General features: G+C 39.5%; 1 protein-coding gene across 2 annotated transcripts in view; it reads right to left on the bottom strand.

The window, feature by feature from the left end:
* Positions 1-20,078, bottom strand: part of NCAM2 (neural cell adhesion molecule 2) — a 529,484-nt gene that overhangs the window by 120,265 nt on the left and 389,141 nt on the right. For both annotated transcript variants that reach the window (XM_054047466.1, XM_054047474.1), the window contains exons 10-11: positions 15,563-15,750; positions 11,217-11,313 (exon numbers count right to left, since the gene is read on the bottom strand). In XM_054047466.1, coding sequence (XP_053903441.1) covers positions 11,217-11,313; positions 15,563-15,750 — 285 coding nt within the window. The remainder of the gene's footprint in view (positions 1-11,216; positions 11,314-15,562; positions 15,751-20,078) is intronic.

Raw genomic sequence — 20,078 nt, 5'->3', positions numbered from 1 at the left:
TCTGAAGATAACTAAAACTTATCCATGTACTAAACTATTCACATAAAGTGAAGTCTTTATCTACGAATGATCAAACCATCTGGGATGAAGTAAGAATCAATCTGAACTTTTGTCAGTACTTAATACAATTTTCAGTTCATTTTGACACAAGATTCAAAAAACTGTTTAAAGACACATCCATCTTCCTAACTCTCATTGAAAATGGGGAGATGGAGGAGACCATAAGTGACTACTGTACCTCTGTGGAGACAAAGGATGACCCAGTGGTGAAGGTACTAGCTTGGGACATGGGTACAATTCCATGCTCCACCACAGAATTCCTGTCAGACCTTGGGCACATTACTTAGATCAGTGGTTCTCAGAGCCGGTCCGCCACTTGTTCAGGGAAAGCCCTTGGAGGGCCGGGCCGGTTTGTTTACCTGCCACGTCTGCAGGTTCGGCCGATCGCGGCTCCCACCAGCCACGGTTCGCCGCTCCAGGCCAATGGGGGCTGCGAGAAGCGTCGCGGGCCGAGGGATGTGCTCGCCGCGGCTTCCCGCAGGCCCCATTGGCCTGGAACAGCGAACCGCAGCCAGTGGGAGCCATGATCAGCCAAACCTGCAGACGTGGCAGGTAAACAAACCGGCCTGGGCTTCCAGGGGCTTTCCCTGAACAAGCGTCGGACCAGTTTTGAGAACCACTGGCTTAGGTTATGTCTACACTAGTGAGCTTAGAGTGGCACAGCTGTACCGATGCAGCTGCACCACTATAAGATCACTCATGTAGCCGATCTATGCCAATGTCATAGAGCTCTCCAGACGACATCATAAAACCACCTCAATGAGCAGCGGTAGCTATGTCAGCAGGAGACGCTCTCCTGCTGACATAGTGATGTGGACGCTACCACTTATGGTATGTGTTTAGAATCATAGAATCATAGAATATTAGGGTTGGGAGAGACCGCAGAAAGTCATCTAGTCCAACCCCCTGCTCAAATCAGGACCAACACCAACTAAATCATCCCAGCCAGGGCTTTATCAAGCCGGGCCTTGAAAACCTCTAAGGAAGGAGATTCCACCACCTCCCAAGTAACCCATTCCAGTGCTTCACACCCTCCTAGTGAAATAGTGTTTCCTAATATCCAACCTAGACCTCCTCCACTGCAACTTGAGACCATTGCTTTTTGTTCTGTCATTTGCCACCACTGAGAACAGCCTAGCTCTTTGGAACCCCCCTTCAGGTAGTTGAAGGCTGCTATCAAATCCCCCCTCATTCTTCTCTTCTGCAGACTAAATAACTCCAATTCCCTCAGCCTCTCCTCGTAAGTCATGTTTTTCACGCCCTTCAGCGACATTAGTTTTTCTGGCATAAGTGGTAGTGTAGATATGGCCTTAGTCTCTCTTTGCCTCAGTACCTCATCTGTAAAACAGTGGGAAAAGCACTTCCCTACCTCACAGAGGTGCTGTGAAATACAATAAAAAGTTTGTGAGGCGCTCAGGTATTATCATGATAGGGGCCATATACATTTGTAAAATAGGTACCTTCCCTTCCCTTTATCCTTTTGTTGGCTGTAGGAAACCCATAATTCCACTCTCCAACAGGCGTTCCTGCATTCCTCTCCTCCAAACTCTGTTAGCCATGCTGTTTTTCCTCTTAAAGAGACTGTTGACCAATAGAGCCTGCTGCTAATTCCCAAAACTATCCAGTGGGTTCCGCTGTCCTATTCTTTTAGTTTTGTATATGATTCATTATGATAAACATGGCATATGGGAGGAAACATCATAGGTGCAGAAAGAATTTTTTTTCCTAGCAAAATATTTTGCATGATAGCTAACAACGTGCCAATTTTTTTAAAGGAGAACTACTTAAGAAAATGTGAAACACACTCAAACACTTACTCATAATGCACATTAAAAGCACATCCTTCAAAGAATGCCATCCATGCATTTCAAAGAGTAGCAAAGATATATTCCGTTACAGAATATGGAAGTATAAAGAAGTGCAATACACTTTAGATAAAAAAAAGTGAGTCACTCAAAGAAAGTAGAACAGGAGACTGTTACTGGACACCACCAAGAAAACCAGAGTATTATTTTTCTTTAAATAATACACATTAAAATATCTAGTATCTTCTTCAGAATGGGTAAATATAGCATTTTTTCCCAGTGGAGAGCAAAAAAAAAAAAATAATAAAGCATTAGCAGACTAATGAACTGAGTCCAGTTTTGCAGTTAGTTAACAAATATGAACTCAATCCTGAAAAACACTGAGCATTCTGGCCCTGATCTACCTACACATTTATATGCATATTAACTTTAAGCATGTGAATAATCTTCCAATGGGACAACTCACTTGGGGTCTGATCCTACAGCACTTAAATCAGTGGGAGTTTTGCCATGAATTTCTATGAAAGAAGAATCAAGCCATTGTTCAACGTTCAGAATGTGTTTATTAACTGCTTTGTAGGATTGGGGTCACAGTTCTCAACACTTTGCAGGATCAATCTTTGGTGAGAGGGTCTCTCTTTCTCTCTCAAAAAATAGTGAGGGTTGTAACTATCAACAGCAATGTTAAACTCCACAATCCATCTCAGTAAAGAGCCTGACTCAGAAATCTCATTTATTTCAGCAGGATTCCTCAGAGGATAAGGAACAACTCACCATGAATAAATGCGGCCAAATCTGGCTCTAACAGTTTTATTGAACCTTCGTGCAAAAATAGAATGGGGAGTCAGGTATAGGTATTTAGATAGTGACATTCCATTTTTTTCTTTCTTTTCCTATAGCTTCATTCTCCCCTCACTAGTTTTTCCCTAGTAAAACTCCATTTACTTTAATAAATTCACTCTGAATGATCAAAAACATCAAATGGTACAAATTCAAGTGGAATGAAGAGATCTGTTTTCCAACCAAACAGTCCTGCTCTCTCTCTCAAACTGTTTCCCAACACACTCTAAGGTGGTATGGACAACTACTTCAAATGCCTACCAACTTCCCTGCAAGAAAGATCTTCAACCTTGACCCAATAGAAGCAGATTTGAAAAGACAACCCTCGCTCCCTCTCTAAATACTGTTAAATGTTTTGCTGAATATCAGTGTCCTGTTTGGTTTTGCATAATGACAAGAATTTGGCAAGACAAGTCTGAAATTCACTGGCAGAGCTGTATGAGGTAGCCTAACTTGTAAGTATCCTATGTGCACTATTCACTGCTGCAGCTACTGCCATGTTCCTCGTGTCAGGGACAGATTAAAGTATAGGCGCAATAAGCCTATCTATGGAGCTGCAGCTCCTGGAGTCATGTGATAAGATCAGACTTTCAGCTGCCTTTTTTTTAAAATAAAAATTAGCCCTCATGGATACAAAGAAAAGACTGAAAACATGAAATGAATGTAACTCGTGCCTGTCTCAATCTGCAAACAGACTGAACCAACAGCTCCAAGAGGGGTGAACTGACCCATTCATCTGAATTGTGAACCCTGCTGCTACACCAAGAGAACTAGGAGGTCTTGTGTAGGAGTCAAGTATCAGAGGGATAGCCGCGTTTGTCACATGCAACCGATGAAGTGGGTATTCACCCACGAAGGCTTATGCTCCAATACATCTGTTAGTCTATAAGGTGCCACAGGACTCTTTGTCGCTTTGTGTGGGAGTGTGGCTGGGGAGCCCCACGCGGTTTTTTCCTGGATTGCCTTAATTCAGTCCAGCATCATGCTGATAAGCACCAAATTCATACTGATCTTTCTTACAAAATCCTTATGTTTGTCTCTTCCCATCACAAACTTCACATAAACCATGTTTGTTTTAAATAAAATATTGATTCAAATGATAAATTTCAAGATCACTGTTGGCAATGCAACTTTCTATTCATGTTTCACAACCCTTTGAAATACTACTACTAAAATCTCAACAAAAAGGTAGAATATGTGTTTAATAACCAATGTCTTCTTCCTGCACACTAAGGTTTCACATAATATTATGCTTCAACTGGACCTGGGCAAATCCAGGAATGGCTGTGCTCACCTCAGGCTCTGAAAGCCATTGGGACAATCTGCCAAGCTCACCTGGCTTGTCAAGCCTAAGCCTGTCCTAGAAAAAAAACACACAGTTTTAGTAGACTTCTGTATTAAAAGCTGAGGCTATGATGTGAAATAATGTATTCAGAGTGAAAAGAGATGAAAAATAATGTGATTTTTGCATTCTAAAAGTTGTTTGTTCAGCTATTCAAGTACTCAAGCAATGAAGAAGGAGAAGATACCAAGGGCCCGGTATTGCCAGGAGTTGAACACCTCCTGGGAGGCACTGGGCAATTCCAAATTAGAGTGATTTAATGGGAATTGAGGCTCCTCAGCACCTTGCAGGATCATACCCTAAAAATAAGCTAAAACAATCCACAGCTCTGTATAACTAGGGTTAACCATAAGAAACGGTACAGCTGCAAATTGTATTCCTCTTTAGAAGAGGAACTTTTTGTGTCATCACTGAGTCTAATATTTAAAGTTTGGCAGCAGAAAAAGACAATGGCATTTTGGCTCAGAAGCACTTTCCAATTTACAGTAAGTACAAGACAAATAAAATAATATTATCTGACTTGCTGGGGGGGGAGGGGAACTGCCCCAGAAAAGCACTCAAAGGAGCAAGTGAATCCTGTAGTGCTTTAACAGAAAACAATAAGTGTTTGGGACATTTACCATAGGAGGAAACTTTGTTTAATGCTGTCTGCCTAAGGAAGTTTATATTATATCTAATACTCTCTCTCTCTGTATGTGTGTGTGTGTGTGTGTGTGCCAGACGAGTACCCAGAAGTCACCTCCTACAAGACAGGCCCAACAAAGAAAATAACAGAACACCACTAGCTGTCACCTTCAGCCCCCAACTAAAACCTCTCCAGCGCATCATCAGAGATCTACAACCTATCCTGAAAGATGATCCTTTACTCTCACAGATCTTGGGAGACAGACCTGTCCTCGCTTACAGACAACCCCCCAACCTAAAGCAAATACTCACCAGCAACCACACATCACTGAACAAAAACACTGACCCAGGAACCTATCCTTGTAACAAAGCCCGATGCCAACTCTGTCCACATATCTATTCAAGTGACATCATCATAGGACCGAATCACATCAGCCATACCATCAGGGGCTCATTCACCTGCACATCTACCAATGTGATATATGCCATCATGTGCCAGCAATGCCCCTCTGCCATGTACATTGGCCAAACCGGACAGTCTCTCCGCAAAAGAATTAATGGACACAAATCTGACATCGGGAATCATAATACTCAAAAACCAGTGGGAGAACACTTTAACCTGTCAGGTCATTCAATGACAGACCTGCGGGTGGCTATATTACAACAGAAAAACTTCAAAAACAGACTCCAATGAGAGACTGCTGAGCTGGAATTGATATGCAAACTAGACACAATCAACTCAGGATTGAATAAGGACTGGGAATGGCTGAGCCATTACAAATATTGAATCTATCTCCCCTTGTAAGTATTCTCACACTTCTTATCAAACTGTCTGTACTGGGCTAGCTTGATTATCACTTCAAAAGTTTTTTTTCTCTTACTTAACTGGCCTCTCAGAGTTGGTAAGACAACTCCCACCTGTTTATGCTCTCTGTATGTGTGTATATAGATCTCCTCAATATTTATTCCACTCTGTATGCATCCGAAGAAGTGGGCTGTAGTCCACGAAAGCTTATACTCTAATAAATTTGTTAGTCTCTAAGGTGCCACAAGTACTCCTGTTCTTTTTGTGTGTACATATACATGCATATACACACACACACACATACAGAGAGAGAGAGAGAACCCCAAGATTAGTGCTTCCAATTAAAAATTAAAACCAGAGAGTGAAATCATGGCTGTACTGAAGTCAATGTTACAGCTCCCATGGAGTTTAAATGGCCAGGATTTCACCTAGAATGAGCATTGTTAAAAGGACTCCCTAATCAACCAAAAGTAAAGCAGTCTGGACAGTAAAACTAACAACCAACCAGCTGTCAATGATCTGAATTCTCTGAGTGCTCTGTTTTCATTATTCCTGGATTTTCCCCTCCTCCTTCTCACCTACTTCTCATCCATATGTTAAGTTGCACAAGTTCAACATATATTTTTTTTAAATCAATTTAGTTAAACTGGAGCATGCTGTGTGTAGACAGGACCTGGGATTGAAACTCTTTGAGGCATAGGACTGACATTTACTGTATCTTTGTACAGTACTTAGTACACTGGAGCCCTGACTTGGCTAAAGCCTGTAGATACGACTGCAATATAATTGCTAAATAAATACTAATTAATTAATAATAGCACTGTAATTAGAGCTATTGGCAGAAAGTGGGGATCTAATACAATGTGAATTTCACATTTTATTGTTTGTTTTGCCATTTGCAAAGGCCAAATACAGTATATGATTAATAATGTAACCGAATACAACATTTTATAAAACTAATAATAATTCTTTTTTCATATTTTATTCCTTACTAAATGTGGCTTGATTTATCTTGATTTGAACAGAACTTTGCTACATCTTTTTCAATAAGTGCTGATCAATGACTGTACAGAAGTGATTGAAACAAATTACTGCCACAGTGGAAAGGTGCTAATCTTAAAAATTGACATCAGTCTTATCTGCAATATAGATGAATAAACAAGTAGAAATAAATCAGTGGTGGAAGTAAAGCATTTGTGCAATATTTGCTTTGCAAATATTCTTGCCCTTGACTTGAGTAAGTTTATTATACTGAATTTCCTATGTCTGTCAAGTAAGAATTCACTGCAATAAGTGCATACTTATATACTCAAAATCTTTCCTAACTAATATTTTGAAGCTGATATTAAGGGTCATTCTTCAAAAAATTAATAAAGTTAATGATAAAACAAATGTTAATTGCTTATGACGGCATAAGAATGACTTGTAGCCAATATAGTCAGCCTTTAAGAGCTGATGAGCCATTGTAACAGCAAGTGAAATTGGAGAGAGAGCCATAAAATAATCACTCATCACGCAACATTCTGGGTTTGTGTTGTGATATTGTTTTATGACTTTGGGCCAAAACCCTCAGCTGGTCTGAACTGGTGAATCTCCATTGGCTTCCAGTTTACACCAGCTGAAGCTTTGGACCTATGTGTGGTGATAATACAGTGTAATCACATATTGGCACAACATTACAAGGAAAACATCACAAAGCAGTTCTGTGACATGACACTGATTACGTTGAAACTCTTTATGATTCCGCTAGCTGGAATTTTTCTCTCTTTCCCTCTTTTCCCCTCCTGAATGCTAGGAAGGAGACTCGAGGTACTTTTTCTCTCCTCTCTTTCTCCTTACCTCCTGGATTCATGGAGTGAAAGAAAAATTCTAGCAACAAGTCTTTTTGCATATCACAGTACAGGGAAAGTGGTTCTGACAGCTTACATACTGCCATTTCAACTGCCCTGCTCTCCCTGTGAAAATACACCCGAGATCAGTGTTCAACTTAGTCTACCAGAAACACAGGCATAGCCAGTAGGACTGTAGAATCAAAAGCTGCGTTGTGGCCCTGAAGATATACACTCTGAGGAAGAGTCATAGGGTCATAGGTTGAGTATCACTGACTTAACATAGGATGCTGGTATGTTGCTTAATGCTGTGAAAAGTCTCATGGACTTCAATGAGACTCTTCAATGTAGAATGGACTTTGACTAGTAGTGAATGTTCACAAGACTGGGGTCTAGTGTTGAATGACTAAAGAAGAATTTGACTCACATATCAAATAGGGGCAGAAGAAATACGTGGAGGAGTATACATAGTTTACCTATTACAATCTATGATGTCTTCCTGGAAGACTTGAAGAGCTCGAAAGCTTGTCTTGCTCACCAAGAGAAGTTGATCCAATAAAAGATATTACCTCATGCACCTTGTCTCTCTAAGGGACTGACATGGCTACAACAAACCTGCATATCTTCCTGCAAGCATAATTCTTAATATTAGTTTTGCTTGATTGATTGATTGATTTTAAACAGAAACAGATCAGTTTGCAGAGGAACTAGTTATTAAAATTATATCACTTAAGGACCAATGCTACAGAGCAAAGCAAACATTGTCTTTAGGAAGATTTTTCAGGATTTGGTCCATATTGTGTATTTTGAAATTAAGTAGACATATGTACTGCAGCAGCATTAACTGAAGCAGGTGACGCAGCAGTGGCAAAGGGAACTGCAACATGTTTTTAATACAAAATACTATAATCTGAAGTACACATGTGATTATTTTTTTGGGCTGCTATAATTTATGTACCATTGGATTTCATCACTTTTCCTGACCATATGTCTGTGATAAATCTAATGCAAGTTCACCCTATGCAAGATATTAGCCTCTTCTTTATGCCTTCCTTTTGGAGTAATGTACAAAACACTACTTTAGGAAACACTATATATGAGAGATGTCTGCTTCTGCATAAACAGCAGGGAAACGATAAACTGATTTTTGGGAAATGGTATATATGCCATGATTTAAAAAATAATTCTAAGAGAATTTGCTTGGCAGAGTATCTCTAACTACATAGGTTGGAGAACTAGATTGGGGAAACTTTATGAATTTTAAGGCTCAGTTTGAGAAATTATATCTTCCACACTTAGCTTTGGAAACGAGAACTGAAGAGGTAAAAAGTCAGTAATTTTCTGTCAAGCCTTTAACACCAACTTTAACTTTGACTTTTATGAAAAACTGCAGTATTTTACAGTAAAGTTCAAATGACTTCATTACATTATTATAAGCTGTGGGGATGTGGACTATTACTGTAGGTACTACTATCACTGATTTGGGGAGGTTGCTGACCTGTAAATGGGGAGAAAGGTTTGAAAGGAGGGAATCAATGTCTTGCCATTGGGGAGGAGGAAATAAGAGTGCTTAACAGCTGGGAGGGTGTAACTGGTTTGTTATTACAATAGAGGAAGTATTAGGAGTCAAGAGGAGAGTTGGACACTAGTGTGTGTGTGTGTGTTGGGGGGGGAGGCAGGAAGCAATATTTATCTTGTCAGATTCACATTTCATTGGTATGCATATGACATAACACTGGACAACCAGTGTTTCTTTATTCCCTATCCTGGAGTCACACCCTCTTCAACTGGGAAGTGTTGTTTTTCTCTATTATTTCAGAGATTTGGTCCTGGAGTTGGATTTCTCTCTTTTACTATTTTATATCTCTAGAAATGTAAAAATTTTTGGAGACCTAGTCTTTGAAAGAACTTAAGAAAATAGATTTACTGTGCAAGTATTTTCTAATTTTCAGAAGAACAGAACTTTCTTAGTTATGAACTAAACTTTTAACATATCAAATGTACTATTTTAACTGAGGACTAGTCTAAAGACTTAAAACCAAATGAGTGGGGACACTAGAAGATAATCAGATAAGTTGCTAAATGTGTGTTTTTGGCCTAGTTGTGGAAGCTTACTCACACAAGTACTCCCATTATATGTGACCACTTCAGTAAATACTCACCAACATGATCCACAACCAGAAAAATATTTTAGTTTTCTGGGAGTGGATTCTAAGCTGTGGGAGTTTCTGAGTTGTGGAGAGGCTGAGTGTGGAGGTAGGGCAAGGAATTCTCTTTATGGATAATGCTTGGAGCCTGAGGGTGTTTCTATGCAAAAGGCAGATGAGGAGGTTAAAAGAATATTTATTTTGAGTCAATGGCAGAGGGCAAAGGCAAACCAAAGTAGGATCAAAAATGTTTTTCTCAAATGTTTACTAGGCTCACTTAATGTTGGATGGAAAATCTGCTTGGTTTCTGATAAATAATACTTTCGGCTACCGTTGGCAGCACAACTGTTTTGATAATTGTTACAAAGGAGGGATATACCACAACAAAAAAGATAAAAGATGTTTAAAATCGTCTTTTCTTTAGAGGTAATGGGATAAACTTTCAAAGCTGTGCATGGTTTCTACACAATAAATCCCCTTAATAAATAACACAATTTTCTTCTGCAACTCTTGAAATACTGAAATAAAAGTGTAGTCTATTGTGCAATGTGTTATAAAAGTTTAAAGGTAAAGGAAACATCAGACAGTCTCCCTTAAGTCTGAAAATGCATACAGTAGCAATAATACCAAATATATATTACCACTAGGATTGTAAAGAGTATATCTTATTCTTTAGCCTTACGTTTTATTACAGTTGCAACAAAGTGGATTGTAGAAAAATATTGTATAAAATAACTCCTTACTCTACTAAAAGACAAAACAAAAACACCAAGACCTCCTTTATATAACTCTAGTTAGCTAAAGTAGAAAAATGATCTATGACCAGCTCCTCAGTGGTTGTAAATTGGAACGAGTACAGCAGAACAATGCTGATTTATATCATCTAAAGAACTGGCCCCTAATGTTTTTTGAACCTGTAAACTTGGTGAAGGTTCACTGCTCTGTTTTGGCATTTGACATGTGAGAAATGAAAAAATGCTATGAAACCAACTCTGGCGTGTTTCTTTAGTCATTCAACAACAACAAAATCCTTCCATATAATCAGTACTCTGCAAAACCAAGCATACTTTTCATCACTGCCAGAGGGTGATTATAAAAACTTATTTTTAAATTAATCTACAATCCTCTAGATGAACTTAAACATATTCAAAAGTTCTATTGCAATTAGCACCCAAAAGTCTGACAGCTTGAATGAATTTAATCCTAAATCCTTGGGCCAAATCCTGCTCTAAATTACACCTGTGCAACCCATGGATTTAACTGGACATCTAAAATGAAGGCAAAATTCCACACTTTTATTTGGCAAACCTGGACTATACATCTCTTAAAAATAGGCTTTGCTGCAGTATTTCAGCACTTTTGTTTCCTCAGAAGGAAACATTGGATGCAAAAATGAAAGAAATGGACCTGATTCTCCTTTTCTTACATTGGCATAAAACAAGAGTAACCGTATTAAAGTTAATGGAGTCTCACTGGCATGAAATCAGTATAAGTGAAAGAAGAATCAGGCCCATTGTTTTTAAAAAGTTAACAGCATTTTCTTAAGTTTCAGTAAATGTTTAAAGTTCAGGGCAAAAATTTTGGGGAGAGCTTATTTTGTGAGAACTAGTTTGTTTTACCTACACAATGTCACATTTTCTGAGGGCTAAAAAAGACAGTTCTAAAAGCTCCAGTGGAATTAAGTGAACGGAAAAGTCCAATTGTACTTCACACTGGTGAAAATACAAGGGTATAGTTATAGTAACTTGGACACAATATACTCACCAGCTTGCCCAAGGGTATATTCCTGATGTCTTGTTCCTATTCTGTTAGTAGCTGTGCAATTATATCGCCCAAAATCATTGTCAGATGTGGGAGCAATCTTGAAAATAAGCATAAACAAAATTTTAAATATTATTTTCTAATAATTAATTACAAAAAATGTCATTGACCTTCTCAAAATTTAAATTCATTCTGCTTAAACAGTATTAGGATGTCCCCTTATTTTACCTTGCCAAATACATTGCACAAAATGGTGACATAAATGTGATGGATCTGTGACAAATTCTCTCTTTTTCAAGGCTTGTATGAAAAAATATTCATGAAACAACAGAAGGATAAGTTGAAATATTTCAAATCCAGAGTTTCAACACTGAATGGAAAACATCCTCTAGGGAAGTTAAAGGCAACATGACCCCTCCTTCTGTCCATAATAGGTAAATGAGGCTACTTTGTCCTAGGAAAGAGGAAGGGACCAGGCTACGAGCCCTCTAGAAATATTTAACCTAACATTAAGGGTAGGTGGTGACTGAAAGAGGTAGGTGAGCTTTCTTCCAGGATATCTGGGTCCTTAAAAATGGACACTGCAAGATCCAGGGTATGCATAGCTTTATCTGTGATCACTGGAAAGTAGCGTGGCTGTGAAATATTGGTAGGGGAAAGGTGTTAAATGTATTTGTTCAAATGTATTTGAGTAATACTACTTTAATTTAAAACAGTGTTTCTCAAATGCGGCCACCAGGAGCTTTCCTTGCGGCCACACCCTCTTGGGCTGTGATGAAGGTGTGGGGGGAGGGCAAAGCAGCTGCCCCTCTCCCTCTCCCTGTTGCTCCTGGATGCACCACATTGGTATTGGTTGCTATGGAGACACCTGGGGCACAATGCAGGAGGACCAGGCAGCCAGTGAATTCCCCACCTTCCTGGGGGGCGGGGGGAAGGGTCAGGTTTTGGATTCAGCCCCGGGGTAGTGAGGCAGCAGCCTTTTCACAACAGACTTCTTGGCTAGCACTAAATCAGTTACAATGATTTGGACATGTATTTGTTTTTCCTGCAGCTAATAAAGTATTTTAGGAAAAAGTGTGAGAGCGGTCACCAGCAAGAGTTGGTGGCTGCACTATGAGGCCACCAAATAATTTGTCCTGAGAACCCCTGATTTAAAACACTAGATACTTAGAACTTGTCCATATAGAGAGTTAGTGCATGACAAGCTGGGGTATAAATCTGCAGCATACTAGCAGTCACATAATAAATTGCAGTGTGGACATAGCGACTGTGCATTAAAAGTTCCACAGAGCACTTTGATCTGCTGTTGTCTGAAACATCAATGGGTCAAAGAGCACTATGGAACTTTCAGTGTGTGGTAGCAGTGTCCAAATGGCCAGCTAGCATGTGGCATGCTACAGCACTGTAGATGTACACCACAGATTGCTATACACTAACTCTCCATAGAGACATGCCCTTAGTGGTCATTCTTTTAACAGAAGTTGTGACATTACAATTTGTATGAATATTGAGGTTTATGATCTCTATCTCCTATGTATAATGTAGGGGCCCAATCCTGACCTCCTCTTTTAAGCAAAACTCCCATTGGTGTTAATGGGATTTTTGCCTGAATGAAGGACTCAGATTCAGAATTCAGGCAAATTTATAGTCGCCATTATGTAAACCATTGCTCATTTTCCTGATTGCTAACTTATTTTTGCAGTACACCATTGGTTTCAACACTTCACTCCCCTAACTATATATATATATATATATATACTATTAGCACCAGTAATGGTTATAACAACTAGAAACAGATTTGCTAAACTCAAGATATCATATTCAGAACATTTCTCATTACCTCTTCAAGGACTTTTCAATCATTCATTGTCATTATTGATACACTGGAAAGGGAAGAAAGATCCAATAGGGAGAATAAGCAGGTACATAAATAAGAAGAATAGTCAGGAGGGATTTCTTTCCTGGCATTATTTTTTAAGTTGTGCAGCTCTTATTTGTTTAAAACAGATATTCTAAGACACCGCAGTGATGCATTTTTCAGTCACCCACTTGGAGTTCTCACAGCTCAGGAGCCTTAAACAAAGAGTCAGCGGATTCATGCTTTAAAAATCACACTTCATCTGTGAACCTCCTTTTCATGTGACATAACTACAAACTGAATTAAAAAGCAGACAGTATAAAGATAGTGACATAGAATTGCTAGCTAGCCAGTAGTGTTTGTTTGTGTCAAATTCACAGTGACTTTGAACCCATTTCTCTTATAGTCTCTTAAAATCTTGTTTGCATGATAGTAAGCAGATACTATCCTGCTCCCTATGAAATCAATGACAGGGTTTTCACTGACCTCAAGGGAAAAATGATAAGGCCCACTGACAACTTAGAAGCACATGTGTCAACAGTAAGCACTGCACTGTATTTTATAGACTACACTGATTTGCTGAAATTACACAGAAAACTTTCCCACAATCTTTTCAGCACTAAATTATCAAAGAATTAGAATAAAGCAACTCATTAAGATTAGATTTAATGTAAAGATATATTAGCAATAAAATACATTTATTTTACTCACACAAATGGAAGATCTAAAATATTACGTCTTGGGTAATTTTATATACGTAATACTGAGAAATTATCCCTCCCCAGTAATGTTAATATTCTTTTTCACTTTTAGAGCACTTTTCATTCAACAACACCAAAGCACTTTATATACATTAATTAATTTACCTTCACAACACTCTTCTGAGGAAGGCTCTTTCTGACTCTTTAGGGGCTGCCCTACTGTAACTCTGAGCCAAATATATGTTAAAACTTTCTGTTTTCTATTGTCTTTATAACTTCAGTAGAATAACTAGATCAGATACTTATTTGAAATACACCTCTATCCCAATAGAATGCTGTCCTTGGGAGCCAAAAAAATCTTACCGCGTTATAGGTGAAACTGCGTTATATCGAACTTGCTTTGATCTGCCGGAGTGCGCAGCCCTCCCTCCCTTCCCGGAGCACTGCTTTACCGCGTTATATCCGAATTCGTGTTATATCAGATCACGTTATATCGGGATAGAGGTGTAATGTACATGTTAGCAATGTTACTTCATTCCTTTAATTTTACATATTTTGATGTATTTTGTTATACTGAATCAGAATGTCAGTATATAATCTTTATTTCCATATTTACTAACTTCACTGGGGTCCATTTCCCTGATAAACCAGAACTGGAAATTGACTTAGGGAAAGGCATCCCCTAAAAAAGGCCAGAAACAGGACTCGGACTCCAAGTGTCTGGTACAGTGAGGATATGATCCCCTCTTCCCCACCTCCTCAATCCTCATATGAGGAGGAGGTGCTGGAGTCCAAGCAATGGGCTAGGGACCAGCTGTTGAGGGGGGAGGGGCTGACATCAGCCCTGCCCCAGGTGAAAATGATTAAGGAAGGAATCATGACCTGCACAGTATGAGTTATTGCAAGATAGTTCCCAGATGAGTTAAATTAATAAAGTTGTTGGAGCCTAATTAAATCCCATCCTTGGCATTTTGTTTTTCCCTCATGTGTTCCAGTCAACATAGCTTGTTCCTGACTTATTGGGACAGGCTCTAAGGCTACGTCTTCACTGGGGGGGGTCGATTTAAGATACACAAATTCAGCTACGCGAATAGCGTAGCTGAATTCTACGTATCCGAGCCGACTTACCCCGCTGTGAGGATGGCGGCAAATCGACCTCCACAGCTCCCCCATCAACAGCGCTAACTCCTACCTGTGCTGGTGGAGTACAAGCGTTGATTCGTGGATCGATTGTCGCGTCCAGACGAGACGCGATAATTCGATCCCCAAGAGATCGATTTCTACCCGCCGATTCAGGCGGGTAGTGAAGATGTAGCCTAAGAGATAAGAAAGGACTTTAGTCTCTATACAACAGCCTTGTTATGGAGACTGCCAACAAGAAAGCCAATTAGTTTTGTACTGCATATACATGTCTGCTTTGAGCTGGACTGAAATGGCCAAATTCTTTTCATGCAGACACTAAATCATTGATAATATGAATCTACTGAATCAGTTTTAATATTTTTAAATGTTCATGTTTTATTTACTACTTTGCAAACAACTCAGATTATATTAATGTTCACTGAGAGTGGTGAACTGAAGGCAAGACAATTGATTGGAACCAAAGACTTCTTTTTAGCTGATCACAAGGAATATGGAGATAAATAGCTCATAAGATTTTTTCTTCATTACATCACAGATCTGATCTGTAAGTGTTTTATACAACTCCAGTAATAATTCTTGAACAGTGAAAAAATTAAATGACTCCCAACTGATAAATGTAATTTGCTAATTTATATTTAAAGCCTTACCTCTAATATCAGCTTTCTTCCTGCACTGTAGGTCTTTAAATGGGTAGTATTTTTTGCAGGTAAAACTAATTTTCCTCTTCTCCAGTGAACTGAAGCTATAGGATTAGATAATACTTCACAACTTATATTGATAGGATTGCCTTCCCAAGAATAATACAAGGTTTGATTTGACACAAACGTTGGAGCATCTGCAAAAAAAGAGAGTATTAAACAAATACGTTATCTGCCTCTGTTTCCATAAAATATGCAACACATTTTTATTCAAGTATTGTATATACTACTAAGGTTATCATGGAAATTTGAATTTACAAATGTGTCACTTCATAATATGGACTGCTACAATGTCAGTTCTCATCTATGAGTTTCTCATGTAGTCATCTTGGATAGTTCTCTGAAACCATCTCACCAATATGCAGTGGTAATCAAAAAAGCTAACAGAATTTTAGGAACCATTAGTAAAGGAATAGATAATAAGACAGAAAATATCGTAATGCCATTATATAAATCCATTGTATGCCGAGACCTTGAATACCATTGAATACTGTATGCAGTTGTCCAGCTATACTGAAAAAAGGACAGGATACACTTGATATGGATTTAATCAGGCTGCAACTTTATTATTAGATGTCTGGGACTACCTGGCAGATAAGTGTATATTGTACAGTACATATAAACCCTGTTTGTTTTGTAACTAACTGAGCGGGGGACTTCTACCAGCTCCCCCTCTTTTTCCATCCAGGTCCCTCCAGCAAATCCATTGTCGGGACCTTACTATCCACCCCCTTTCCTCCCCAGAGGAGGGATAAGATGGGCAATAAGAAAAGGGGTTTGGCTCCATGCCGTTCCAACCATTGGAGCCCAACCCCTCTAATGTTCCGTTCATTTATCCAGCACCACTTTTTTAAGTCCTTTACCAGGCCATTTATCTGGTCACTGGATGCCTTCCCAGTGGAGTACCTGCACTGGACATCCGCCCCACACTTACCAAATAAGTTGCAACATATAGCCTACCACACCTTTTGTGCTCATCATAATAGGTGTTCCCTAACACCTGCTGTGGGGAAGGTGAAAAAAACCACTCCACCGAAGCCAATATGGTGGTGAGGGAAAAAATTCCTTCCCAGCCCCCTTAAAAAGGAGGGAATAGCAGAATGTTCACAGCAAGTTCAAACCCACCTGATAATCACACCTTAAGGGGAGGGAGGGTGGGAGCTGCCTTGCCTGCTGCATGGAGAATGGGGTTTCCAACGCCAGAGCTTGCACCTTTAAAAACTTCCACCCTTACATTCCAAGGGGGTGAGTCAGGGCTGCAAAGCTGACCAACACCACCTTTTTGCAGCAGTTTCTCATCTTGTTCTCCCTCCCTGCCCCCATTAACCACAAAGCACTACTGTCTTCCTCCAACAAGCCTGGGCAATGCCCCCCCTGCTTTCAGTGCAGGGCAGTCATTCTTGTTGTCCCATCTATAAATCTATATCAACTCTATATCTATCTATATATGAACTGGAAAAGTTGAAGAGAACGGAAAAAAAAATCAGAGGGATAGAGCAGTATAAGGAGAGATTAAAAGGACTGGGAGTATTCATCTTAGAAAAGAGACAACTAAGGGGTGATGTCATAGATGTCTATAAAATCATGACTGGTGTGGCGAAAATGACTAAGGAAGCCTTATTTACCCATTCCCACAACATAAGAATCAGGGATAACCCAATTAAATTAATAGGCAGCGGAGTTAAAATAAACATAAGGAAGCAGTTCTTCACACAGTGCACAGTCAACCTGTGGAACTCATTGCTAGGGGATGTTAAGAAGGCCAAAAGTATTAGTGGCTTCAAAACAGAATTAGATACGTTCTTGGAGGATAGGTCCAATGGCTATTAGTGAAGACGCATCCCCATGCTCTAGGTGTCCCTGAACCACTGTCTGCCAGAAGCTGGGACTGGACGACAGGGGATAGATCACTGGATAAATTGTCTTGTTCTGTTCATTCCCTCTGAAGTATCTGGTACTGGCCACTGTCAGAACACAGGATACTAGGCTTGATGGACCTTTGGTCTCACCTAATATGACCATTCTTATGTTCATGTTGGATTCTGGATCTCTTATTTTGGAAGAATTCTCATCTGGTAATACTGTATTAGATGATGCCCTAGTTCAGGGATCTGCAACCTTTGGCACGCGGCCCATCAGGGTAAGCACCCTGCAGGGCCGGGCCGGTTTGTTTACCTGCCGCATCTGCAAGTTTGGCCAATCGTGGCTCCCACTGGCTACGTTTCGCCGCTCCAGGCCAATGGGGGCGGCGGGATGTGCACAGGCCGAGGGATGTATTGGCCAATTTGGGGGTCTTTTTCTTATATAGGCTCCTATTACCCCCCAACACCTGTCCCAATTTTTCACATTTGCTGTCTGGTCACCCTACCCTTAGGAGGGGCCAGAATGATGGCTACTGGTGAAGACGAGGAAGGTGATGGTGATGAGGAAGATGATGGCTAATATTTCAGGTTGTTCTGCAAAGGATGGTGTGAGTGTGGATGTTCAGATATACCTTACTGAATTAGCGTGTGTGTGACTTTGATAAATGTATGAATAAAATATGTATTTGTAAATATAAAAGAGTTCCTATAGTGTGAGTGTTGCACTGTGCACATCAGGGTTCCCAACTATATAATAATTTTTAATAATAATGGGCCTGATCTTGGGACAAAAACCTGTCAACCCTCAAAGTGATAACTGGGATTTTTTACTCATAATCTATAGATCAGACTAAAGCCTCTATAACTAATTGAATGAGAGAAGATGGTCTTGTGTTTACAACTGAACTGAGACCTATGAGCACTGGGTTCAGTCAAAGACTCTGTCAAAGACTTCATATGTGACCTTCAGCAAGTTACTTACTCTCTCAGTTCCTGGTGTGTAAAATTGGACATTTAATATTCCTGTCCCCCATCCTTTTTCTGTTTAGATTTAGATTTCTATTTAGATTGTAAGGTCTTTGGAGCAGGAATAGCCTTTTCCTATGTATATGTACAGCACCTAGCAGAACAGGGCTCCAATCTTGACTCAGGTCTCTAAACATGACAGTAATCCAATAAATAATATTTGAAGATCCAATAATACACTGTCACCCTGAAAAAGCAGAGATGGTATATCCACGTATCTTCAGCATGTGTGCTTGAAGTCTCATCCACAAGAGTGTAGCTTGACTAAATATGGGTAAAATTACCTGAAATCAATACTAAAATGTATTACACTATTAGAGAAAATGGTGGATCAGGAGGGAAAACTGTAAGTCCGTGAAAAGACTAAAACAATCAGTTTATATTTACATCAGAAAATTAAGGGGAGTGTTAGGAGCTTTGAGACCAGAACAAAGCATGAATACTGAAACGAATGCTGAAGTCTAGCCTCAGGAATGGTTTAACTATGTGTTTTTTTTTAAATGCAAATCTGCAAATTCCTTCGATATTTGTCTTTGTGAAAGAGCATCAACTTTTGGTATAATTCTCTTACTGTTACAGGTGTATATACTGGCCTTGATTGATATCACTGGGAGTTCTGAATGCAGTAGATCAAGGATGATATATATTACTGAGAGTAAGCAAAGATTTTCAGAAGTATTCAGTTTTTTCCTCTTCCAAAAGGCAGCAGCTGGCTCTAATTGAATAAGGAGTGAAAGAGATGTGTTCTCATGGCCATATTTGAGTTTTGTACTATAAGCAGGAGCTCATCTTACTCTTCCAAAGGTTATAATACTGAGTAATTTAATCACACCTAGGTTCATGCAATACTTAAATACTTAAGTCAGAGCTATGGTACTTATATGTAACATCTAAAGGGCAGATTTTGGCCTGAAAATACTTTTGTATGAAGGATGGAATAGCAGAGAAGCTGTAGAATTTGATATTTCATATTAACAGAGATTTGTGAACAGGAAAGCTTGCCATAGCATCTCCCTGCATTATGATTAGATATGTTCAGCACTCTTACAGCACTAAACCTGAGTGCAATGGCGACTCCTGGGATGATGGGCTGATTAGAGAGAATGGTCGGGAGGGTAACTGAAAAACTGGCACTTCCCCAGCAGGCAATTTTCGCATGCCTCTAAATATATGTAAGCGTGACACTGCATACTAGAGCCAAGAAAGTATGTGTGCATGTCTGACCACAGTAACATGTGCCACAAAATGCAGCAATCCCATCATGCATTTTAGATATGCAGATTTTATTACATAGAACATAATTTCTCAAAATTACTTGATATTCCTGAACTAGTGGACATTAGCGTGGATGCAGAAGGTGGCAAGTTGTTCTATCTGGTCAGCACTAACTTTTCCCCCTCAAGATCTGATTTTTGATAATGATATAATCCAGGCTGGTGTTCTGTGCTGTATCTAACTCACTTTTGATCAAATCACATCCCCTGTATGGGAAGTCTTATAAGACAAATGAGTATCAGAGGGGTAGCCATGTTAGTCTGAATCTGTAAAAAGCAACAGAGGGTCCTCTGGCACTTTTA

This window comes from Malaclemys terrapin, chromosome 1 (genome assembly GCF_027887155.1).
Source record: "Malaclemys terrapin pileata isolate rMalTer1 chromosome 1, rMalTer1.hap1, whole genome shotgun sequence".
Taxonomy (NCBI): domain Eukaryota; kingdom Metazoa; phylum Chordata; order Testudines; family Emydidae; genus Malaclemys; species Malaclemys terrapin.
Note: the sequence above shows the minus strand (reverse complement) of the source record. Positions and strands in the feature narration are given on the sequence as shown.